The sequence below is a fragment of the Ranitomeya imitator genome, chromosome 2, assembly GCF_032444005.1.
Source record: "Ranitomeya imitator isolate aRanImi1 chromosome 2, aRanImi1.pri, whole genome shotgun sequence".
Lineage (NCBI taxonomy): Eukaryota > Metazoa > Chordata > Amphibia > Anura > Dendrobatidae > Ranitomeya > Ranitomeya imitator.
The window spans coordinates 403,411,699-403,423,193 of NC_091283.1; the positions used below are offsets into that span (position 1 = coordinate 403,411,699).

General features: G+C 43.4%; 1 protein-coding gene across 1 annotated transcript; it reads left to right on the forward strand.

Moving 5' to 3' along the window:
• Positions 1-6,189: 6,189 nt before the first annotated feature.
• LOC138666672 (zinc finger protein RFP-like) lies at positions 6,190-7,309 on the forward strand. Its single transcript, XM_069754859.1, has 2 exons — positions 6,190-6,253; positions 6,375-7,309. Exons 1-2 carry the CDS (start codon positions 6,190-6,192, stop codon positions 7,307-7,309), a joined length of 999 nt encoding a protein of 332 aa, XP_069610960.1.
• The last annotated feature ends 4,186 nt before the right edge of the window (positions 7,310-11,495 follow it).

Below are 11,495 nucleotides of genomic sequence, written 5' to 3' on the forward strand. Positions count from 1 at the left end.
TACGTGGCTGGGCAATATACTACGTGGCTGGGCAATATACTACGTCGCTGGGCAATATACTACGTAACTGGGCAATATACTACGTGGCTGGGCAATATACTACGTCGCTGGGCAATATACTATGCGGCTGGGCAATATACTACGTGACTGGGCAATATACTACGTGGCTGGGCAATATACTACGTGGCTCTGTGCTGTATATTACACGGCTGGGCAATATACTATGGGGCTGGGCAATATACTACGCGGCTCTGTGCTGTATATTATGTCGCTGTGCAATATACTACGTGGCTCTGTGCTGTATACTACGTCACTTGGCGATATACAACGTCACTGGGCAATATACTACGTGGCTGGGCAATATACAACGTCACTGGGCAATATACAACGTCACTGGGCAATATACTATGTGACTGGGCAATATACTATGTGGCTGGGCAATATACTACGTGGCTCTATGCTGTATATAACGCGGCTGGGCAATATACTACACGGCTGGGCAATATACTACGTGGCTGGGCAATATACTACGTGGGCCAGAATAGAATAGAATACCCGATGCGTTAGAATCGGGCCACCATCTAGTACGTTCATAAGGAGCAATAGGATTTTGCCCCAACATGCAAGAGTGTAGTGTTGTTCAACATTTTTACAAATGATCTAGATAAGGGAACTGAAGGTAACCTTATCAAATTTGCAGACGATGCAAAGATAGGAGGGATAGCTAAAGGTACCGTCACACTCAGCAACTTTTCAAAGAGAACGACAACAATCCGTGACTGGATAGCGATCCCCTTGTGTTTGACACGCAGCAGCGATCTGGATCCCGCTGTGCCATCGCTGGTCGGAGCTAGAAGTCCAGAACTTTATTTCGTCGCCAGGTCGGCATGTATCGTCATGTTTGACATCAAAAGCAACGACGCCAGCAACGAGCATAGGGCCCCTAGATGTGTGTCGGATCGGTACACTCCAGCTCTTTTACATGGAGCTAACAACCAGCGAGAACGAGAAGTGAGTCGCCGTTACGTCACTGGATCGCTCCTGCATCGTTCTGGAGCTGCTGTGTTTGACGTCTCAACAGCGACCTAAACAGCGACGCTCCAGCGATCTAGTTTAGGTCGGCTCATTGTCTATATCGCTGCAGCGTCGCTGAGAGTGACGGTACCTTAACACTAGAGAGGACAGAGTAAGGATTCAGAAGGATCTAGATAAACTGGAACAATGGGCAGCGACTAATAGAATGGTATTTAACCCCTTTACCCCCAAGGGTGGTTTGCACGTTAATGACCAGGCCAATTTTTACAATTCTGACCCCTGTCCCTTTATGAGGTTATAACTCTGGAACGCTTCAACGGATCCTGATGATTCTGACAATGTTTTCTCGTGACATATTGTACTTCATGATAGTGGTAACATTTCTTTGATATTACCTGCGTTTATTTATGAAAAAAACGGAAATTTGGCTAAAATTATGCAATTTTCCAACTTTGAATTTTTATGCCCCTAAATCACAGAGATGTCACACAAAATACTTAAGGCTGGGTTCACATTGCGTTAATAGCAGCCCGTTAACATATGTGTTTAACGGGCTGCTGTTAACGCAAGTGCCGATATGGCAGCACGCTAGCGCAGATAGAGCATCTGCTAGCTCTATCTGCACTAGCGGTGACTGACCCGGAAATGCTGCAGCCCGCGTCTCGGGGTCCCTCACTCAATGACGGCACATGGCTAGCGCACACCCATTGTGGGCGTGCTCTAGCGATGCGTCCGACATTGCATTCAATGGCGGCGTTACCGTACTACGTTAGGCCGCAGTGTAACATAGTCCGTCTAACGGACACCAGGAACGCAATGTGAACCTAGCCTAATAAGTAAAATTTCCCACATGTCTACTTTACATCAGCACAATTTTGGAACCAAAATTTTTTTTTGTTAGGGAGTTATAAGGGTTAAAAGTTGACCAGCAATTTCTCGTTTTTACAACACCATTTTTTTTTTAGGGACCACATCACATTTGAAGTCACTTTGAGGGGTCTATATGATAGAAAATACCCAAGTGTGACACCATTCTAAAGACTGCACCCCCCAAGGTGCTCAAAACCACATTCAAGAAGGTTATTAACCCTTTTAGGAATTTTTGGAATGTTTAAAAGAAAAAATGAACATTTAACTTTTTTTCACAAAAATTTACTTCAGCTCCAATTTGTTTTATTCTACCAAGGTTAACAGGAGAAAATGGACCCCAAAAGTTGTTGTACAATTTAGCCAATACCCCATATGTGGGGGTAAACCACTGTTTGGGTGAATGGCAGAGCTCGGAAGGGAAGGAGCGCCATTTGACTTTTCAATGCAAAATTGACTGGAATTGAGATGGGACGCCATGTTGCGTTTGGAGAGCCCCTGATGTGCCTAAACATTGAAACCCCCCACAAGTGACACCATTTTGGAAAGTAGACCCCGTAAGGAACTTATCTAGATGTGTGGTGAGCACTTTGACCCACCAAGTGCTTCACAGAAGTTTATAATGCAGAGCCATAAAAAATCCTTTTTTTTCCCCTCAAAAATGATCTTTTCGCCCCCAATTTTTTATTTTCCCAAGGGTAAGAGAAGAAATTGGACCCCAAAAGTTGTGCAATTTGTCCTGAGTACACTGATACCCGATATGTGGGGGCAAACCACTGTTTGGGCGCATGGCAAGGCTCGAAAGGGAAGGAGCGGCGTGTGACTTTTCAATGCAAAATTGACTGGAATTGAGATGGGACACCATGTTGCGTTTGGAGAGCCCCTGATGTGCCTAAACATTGAAACCCCCACAAGTGACACCATTTTGGAAAGTAGACCCCCTAAGGAACTTATCTAGATGTGTTGTGAGAGCTTTGAACCCCCAAGTGTTTCAATACAGTTTATAGAGAGCCGTGAAAATAAAAAAAAAATTTTTCACAAAAATTATTTTTTAGCCCCCAGTTATGTATTTTCCCAAGGGTAACAGGAGAAACTGGACCACAAAAGTTGTTGTCCAATTTGTCCTGAGTACGCTGATACCCCATATGTGGGGGGGAACCACCATTTGGGCGCATGGCAGAGCTCGGAAGGGAAGGAGCGCTGTTTGGAATGCAGACTTAGATGGATTGGTCTGCAGGCATCACATTGCATTTGCAGAGCCCCTGATATACCTAAACAGTAGAAACCCCCAACAAGTGATCCCATATTGGAAACTAGATCCCCCAAGGAACTTATCTAGATGTGTTGTGAGAACTTTGAACCCCCAAGTGTTTCACTACAATTTATAACGCAGAGCCGTGAAAATAAAAAATCTTTTTTTCCCCATAAAAAGGGTTTTTTAGCTCTCCAAATTTTTATTTTCCCAAGGGCAACAAGAGAAAAAGTTGTGGACCAATTTGTCCTGAGTACGCTGATACTCCATATGTTGGGGTAAACCCTGAGTAGGAGCACTGTTTTACTCTTTCAACACAGAATTGGCTGGAATTGAGATCGGACGCCATGTCGCGTTTGGAGAGCCCTTGATGTGCCTAAACAGTGGAAACCCCCAATTCTAACTGAAACCCTAACCCAAACACACCCCTAATCCAACCACACCCATAACTCCAACACACCCCTAACACTAATCCCAACCATAACCCTAACCACACCCCTAACCCTGACACACCCCTAAACCTAATCCCACCCGTAATTGTAATCCAAACCCTAACTTTAGCCCCAACCCTAACTGTAGCCCTAACCCTAGTCCCAACCCTAACCCTAATGTGAAAATGGAAATATATACATTTTTTTTTATTTTATTATTTTTCCCTAACTAATGGGGTGATGAAGGGGGTTTGATTTACTATTTATAGCGGGTTTTTTAGCTGATTTTTATGATTGGCAGCTGTCAAACACTAAAAGACGCTTTTTGTTGCAAAAAATAGTTTTTGTCTCCACATTTTGAGAGCTATAATTTTTCCATACTTTGGTCCACATAGTCATGTGAGGTCTTGTTTTTTGCAAGACGAGTTGACATTTTTATTTGTACCGTTTTTGGGCATGTGACCTTTTTTGATCGCTTTTTATTCCGATTTTTGTGAGGCAGAATGACCAAAAACCAGCTATTCAAGAATTTCTTTGGGGGGGTCATTTATACCGTTCCGTGTTTCGTAAAAAATTAATAAAGCAGTTTTATTCTTCGGGTTAGTAAGATTACAGCGTTACCTCATTTATGATTTTTTTTATGTTTTGGAGCTTTTATACGATATAATTATTTTTATATAAAATAGATTTTATTTGCAACGCTTTATTCTGAGGACTATAACTTTTTTATTTTTTCGCTGATGATGCTGTATGGCAGCTCGTTTTTTTGTGGGACAAGATGACGTTTTTAGCAGTACCATGGTTATTTATATCCGTATTTTTGATCGCGTGTTATTCCACTTTTTGTTCGGGGGTATGATAATAAAGCGTTGTTTTTTGCCTCTTTTTATTTTTACTTTTTATGGTGTTCACTGAAGGGGTTAACTAGTGGGGCCGTTTTATAGGTCTGATCATTACGGACGCGGCGATACTAAATATGTGTACTTTTATTTTTTTATTATTTAGATAAAGAAATGTATTTATGGGAAAAATATTTTTTTTCTTTATTTAGATTTTTTTATTTTTACGCTATAACATTGCCCCAGTGGGGACATCATGTTATAGGGTCAGATCGCTGATCTGACACTTTGCACAGCACTGTCAGATCAGCTGTCTGACAGGCAGGGCTGCAGGCTTACCAGCGCCTGCTCTGAGCTGGCGCTGGTAAGCCACCTCCCTGCAAGACCCGGAAGGCCCCCCGCTGCCATTTTGGATCCGGGGCCTGCAGGGATAAGGAAGTAGGAGACCCTCGTAGCAACGCGAGCACATCGCGTTGCTCCGAGGGTCTCAGGGAAGCACGCAGGGAGCCCCCTCCCTGCATGATGCTTCCCTATACTGCTGGAACACTGCGATCATGTTTGGTCGTGTTGTTCCGGGGGTTAATGTGCCGGGGGCGGTCCGTGACCGCTCCTGGCACATAATGTCGGATGTCAGCTGACACCCGGCCACGATGGCCGTGCTCCCCCCGTGAGCGCAGCCGATCGCATATGACGTGCTATCCCGTCGATGGTCATACGGGCCCACCCCACCTCGACGGGATAGTACGTCATATGTCAGAAAGGGGTTAACAGGGAGAAATACAAGATTTTACATCTGGGCACGAAAAACAAAAATTAAATCTACAGAATGGGAGTTGTAGCACTAAGCCACAGTACGTGTGTAAAACACGATATACTAATAGATCACAGACTGCACATGAGTCAACAGTGTGGTGCAGCAGCAAAAAAGGCAAAGACCGTTCTCTAGGATGTATTAAGAGATGCATAGAGTGTATATCACCTGAAGTCATTATCCCCCTCTACTCCTTGGTCAGACCACATCTGGAATACTGTGTCCAGTTCTGGGTACCTCATTTTAAAAAATACATTGAAAAACTGGAGGAATTTCAAGGAAGAGCTACCGGGATGGTAAGCGGACTGCAAGTTATCTCCGAGGAACGGTTAAAGGACCTGGGGATGTTTGGCTTGCAAAAAAGAAGGCTAAGAGGAGACTTAATAGCTGTCTACAAATATCTCAAGGGATGTCACAATGTAGAGGGATCATCATTGTTCTCATTTGCACTTGGAAACACAAGAAGCAATGGAATGAAACTGAAAGGGAGAGGATACAGATTAGATATTAGGAAAAAAAACTTTTTGATAGTGAGGGTGATGAATGAGTGGAACAGGCTGCCAATAGAGGTGGCGATTTCTCCTTCAATGGAAGTCTTCAAACAGAGGCTGGAGAGTCATCTGAGAGGGCTTAGTGAATACTGTGCTGCATTGAGCAGGGGGTTGGACATGATGATCCTTGAGGTCCCGTCCAACTCTTAACATTCTATGATTTTAGTACATTGATCTGTGAAAACCTCTTTGGTTTGAGAAGTTGCAAAGCTGGTCAGGGATCAAATAGAAAGGAAACATGCTTGTTTTTTTTTTCTTGGTTCTTTCCTTAACTCTTCAGCCCACACTTATAAAATCTCTGTCTAAAGTTCAATACATGAACTCTGAATATATGCAAATACTGTAAGGTTCATCATGCTCTGCCCTGTAGATGACTTTTATTATTGCTTCAGCTTTGGTCGCGATGGCATTTGTGGATCTGTCGGATGATCTGAAATGCTCGATTTGTCTGACTGTATACCGATCCCGTAACGCTGACTTGTGGGCACAATTTTTGTCAGATTTGCCTTCTGGATCTGCTATACAGCCAAGATGCGACTAGAAATTACTCATGCCCTGACTGCAGAACTCTGTTCAATGTTCGGCCAGCTGTGCAGAAGAATACAGACCTATCTAACATAGTGGAGCGGATCCGCTCCGAGCAACAACAAGGGGAGCGCCTTGGAACGTGTTCTCTGCATAAGAGACCCCTGGAGTACTACTGCTGGGAAGAATCTGCCAGGATCTGTACAGTCTGCCATCAGAGTGTGCAACATCAGCGACATGAAATACTTAACTTTGATGTGGCTTGTGAAAAGAAGAAAGAGGCTCTGAGGAACATTCTTGGACATCTGGTCTCAGGTGATGAAGAAGAAAGAGAAGCCCACCGTGTACAAGAAGTTGTGAGAAAAATGAAAGTAGCAGCGTCTACTATAAAGGAAAGTTGTACGGTCTTAATTCAGGAGTTCAAGGATGAGCTGACTGTACTCGAGAGCACAATCCACAGTGAGATCTCCAAGCAGGAGGAGCAGGTGTCCTCCTCTATGTCCCAAAAACTCAATGTGAAGAAAGATGATCGGTATAGCAAAGCGTTATACATTGAGGAACTGTGCAACATGACGGATCACTTAACGCTCTTACAAGCGGAGCTTGATGGCTTGTCTTTGACAGATGAAGGGTATAATGGTGGTGATGGAGCTTCTGGTGGACTAGATGAAGACCTTATCTCTGTGACTTTGCACACTGGTATAGCAAACATTGTGAATGGCGTAACTGGAGGGATCTATGTGCATGAGGCTTTAGCGATCACCTTAAATAATTACACAGCCGGGAGTGGTGTTTATCTTTCCGATGATTTAAAAATGGTATCTTGGTCTGGATGCAACCAAGATTATTCCCAAAACCTTGAGCGATTTGAGTACAATCAAGTGTTGAGTGTTAGAAGCTTTTATAAAGGGAGACAATTCTGGGAAGTGGAAACCAGTGAAACTGGGAATTGGATGATAGGGATGGCTTACGCCAGTATCGACAAGACTAGGACATGAGTCTCTTGTTGGGGATAATAAGAAGTCCTGGTGTCTACGAAGGTACGACAATGAGTATTCAGTGTCACATGATAAAACGGTTTCAGAGTTATCTCGCCAGCCGTCACAAAATACATTAAGGATCTATTTAGATTATGAGGCCGGGCAGCTGTCATTTTATGAGACTGGTGCTCCCACGAGACACTTGCACACCTTCTCTGCCACCTTCATGGAGCCTCTACATGCCATCATTTGGGTATGGTCAACTTGGGTCAAAATAAAGAGCTAGATATGATGAAGGTCAGATCGACCTAAATGTATAATGTCCCTGTTCCATTAGTTTCCTTAGCCTCTGTAATATATTTACGTGCCACTCCACCCTCTATGATTCAAGATCTTGATACCTGACCTTCAGACCTGTGGAGTCAAAGAATCACCCCATCCAAATGTTTTCTTTTATTATCCTCAAAGTGAACCTCTCAGTTAACATGAGGTATCGCAGGAGAGGGCAGAGAAACGCATTTCTAGCGATATCTATTCCATGGTTATTCAGAGCGCTGTTGCACAAAAATTCATGATTTATTCACATGCAATTTAGTGCATTGGTGGGATTATTGGGGTCCTCGCATCCCCTTCAGTTCAGAAGAGATGGCAGAGTATCGACCACATTCACGGTTATCATTGTAAATGTGTTGTCTGCAGTATCTGAGGTCTCCTAGGCACAGTCTTACTGACGGGTGCCCTTTATACATTAGGATCTTCGTGCGTTGGCCGATTAGCACTATCACAATTAAGTATAGATGATGTGTCGCTGGTTATGGAAAATTACAAACTAATTTTTCTAATCATGATTAACTCCTTTATCAGAACAGAGAGCTAGATGAGTCAATGCCTCTTGTGTGAGGTCATTTATGGATGGTAACGGATTTTCCTCTCGGTAGGTACTTGTATAATACTTTTAGGTTTATTTAGCCATTACTATTTGTTGTATTACTTTTGTGCCAGCTTCCTCCGACCAAAATCTGGCCACACATACAGTGCTGCTTTTCAATTTGTGGTCCCCCCAACATGTGGCTTTTTAGCTTTTGCAATACTTTTCTCTCGCACCTCCATTTTTAGAGTAGTCCTGCCTTTAAAACCGCTATAATCTTCAGTTGCACTTCTACAAATGCTGCCCTGGTGGGCTCTGTGCTTCTTTTCCCATTTGGATGGGCATGTGAGCACTACATAATTACCGATTCCCTGCCGTTCTCCTTACTACTTTGCCCAAATGCCCCGCTAGTCTCCATCCAGACAGAAAAGAGGTTGTATAAACATGTGACCGCTGTGGCCAGTGATTGGCTGCAGCGATCACTTATTTATCAGGAATGAACAGGAAGAATAGAGACCAGATTAAGGAAAAACACACAAAACCTGGGTAAGATGGCATCTGAGAGTCTCATAGGACACAAGGATGAATTGCAAAAGCAGTGCTGCCACCTTAGAGCGGATTTTTTATTAAACGCTCTAATTCTTGGACTAAACAGTCAGAAATTGTGCAAGATTAGCCTGATTGATAAAGATGGCGGATTTTACTATGAGTTTATACCACTCATTATTCAGCTTATTTACTAAAATCTATGAGTGAGAAAGTGTCTTACACATACAAAAATAAGTGTAAGGTTTATTAATAAATTGTGGAATGGTTTGTGTGTGTGTCATTTACTTATAACTAATGTTTCTTTCACAGCAGTGACGATGTACACTAGGGAAAATGAAATCCGTACTATGGTCACAGTTCTAGCGCCTGGAGATAAAGGAACAGTAAGGCTATGTGCACACGTCAGGATTTCTTGCAGAAATTTTCCTGACAAAAAAACGGACATTTCTGCCAGAAATCCGCATGCGTTTTTTCACTTTTTTTACGCGTTTTGTGAGCGTTTTTTACCAAATGCATAGAATAGCGGGAAAAACGCAGAAAATCTGCAAAATTAATGAACATGCTGCTTTTTTTTTTACCGCGATGCGTTTTTTTTCGCGGAAAAAAATGCATCATGTGCACAAAACATGCAGAATGCATTCTAAATGATAGGATTTTTAATGAGTTTTTATAGCGTTTTTATCGCGAAAAAAACTAAACGTGTGCGCATAGCCTAAGGTATATCGCTTATATGAGCGCTACTGTGATAAAGGAGAGGCTCGATGTCACGGAGGTTGTAAATGCTCCCCACACTGGAGATGCGTGGCAATGAAGGGATTTGTAGAGTCGGGAGGTTTCGCTTCTGTTACTTATTCTACGGCTATCGGACTTTCACCAGCATTAAATGGCAGATAGCAGGGATCCATAAATGCATTCCACTGGGTAACATATGGTAAAAGGGAATTCTCTACTAAGATATTGATGAGCTGTTCTTAGGGTCGATCAATAATGATAGATCCGTGGTGGTCCGACACCCTGCATCCCCACCCATCAGCTGTTTCCAGCTTCAGCAAACATGGACTGGTGCTGTGACACCGCAGCTCAGATCAGATACTATTGAAGTGAGCAGGGATTACTGTAGTCTCACTGCCATCACAGTCCATGAGCGTCCTTAGTCACATTAATCATGAATGGTCAGTCCTACCCCATACTGTGTATAACCTCAGCCCCTTGACATGCCATCTGCCCTCACTGATACCAGTGTGGTCCTGTAATAGGAGCCACCAGTGTGACTAGTCCATTCATGACATTTCTTCCTCCTAAATCTTCCCCATCACCTGTGAGTGATATTATTGAGAAGTGGAAGGAACCGCAGCAACTCAGCCCTGAAGTGGAGACCCCGCAATGTTACAGAGCGGGGGGCCAAGTGCTGGGGAACACAGGGCAAAATAGCCACCAACACGCTGCTGACTCCAGACCTCCTCTGGTATTAACATCAGCACAAGCACTGTGCCCCCGCAGCTGCATGCAGCCTTACATCACCAAGCACAATGCTGAGCATCGGATGGAGTGGTGTAAAGCCGCCATCACTGGACTCTGGAGGAAACGTGTTCTGTGCAGTGACGGATCGCACTCTCTATCTGACGTCTGATGGACGAGACTGGGTTTGGTGAATGCCAGGAGAACGTTACCTGCCTGAATGCATGGTGTCCACTATACAGTTTGGTGGAGAGAGGATAATACTATGGACTTCCTTCGGAGGGTCAGACTCGGCCTCTTAGTTTCAGTGAAGGGAAATCGTAATGCTTCAACACAAGACATTGTGGGGAAAGGTTTTTTTTTCCTGGCATTCTGTTGGCATGAGAGACGCCTCTTGTTTCGGTCTCCTCTGATGTGGAGACCAAAAAGAAGACATGCAAAAATATGAAGAGATTAAATAAATATCCTGAAAGTTAAGACCCTACTGATTCACAAATTTCACTTACAGCTCATCTGAAAATTGGTTCTTCCCCTCTGCACCACCCCTGTCAGAGCCTGGGATGTGGGCCGTGGTCCTCGTGAAGCAGAAAGATGGAAGGGAGCAGCGGTGTACCTCCATTAGTACAGTAAGTTCACTTTAGCTAAGATGGGAGAACGCATTTTAGTAGGTTGATCTCACTATGAAAACAACTTTGGTTTATGAGAACGTATAAAAATGATCAGGGACCATATGCAAAGGAAACTAGTTTTTTTTCTTGGGACTTTTCTTAACTCTTTAACCCACACTGTAAACAACAACCACAAGACGGATTTCATCACCCAAGGTATCATTGTAATCAGTATAATGGCACCGACCTGACACTGTCTGCAGGTTACTGTGCACAATCCTGCTGACATGTTCCCTTTAAATAAACACCCAAAATGTATCCTCTGTTGCACCTCTTCCAATGCTGCCCCAGTGGCCTCTTTTTCCCATTTGGATAGGAGGCACGTGACCACCGCAATGGTTACCGGACCCCTGCTGCTCTCTTTCTAGCTTTTCCTGTGTAAACATATGACCGCTGCCACCAGTGATTGACTGCAGCAATCAGATGTCCATCAGTACTGAACAGGAAGCGTGAAGATCACAGGGTGACTTATTCTTTATGGCTCTTCTGACTGCTTAAAAAAAAAGTTTAAAATGGCACAAAGTGGTGACTTTATAGTCCACATTAGTCCTGATTATTCACATTGTATTTTATTGGTTTTTTTTATTTCCTCATTATGGAATGTGGATTGTATCCAATGTCTAAACATATGATTAAAGCCAGAGCGGATTTTTATTAAACT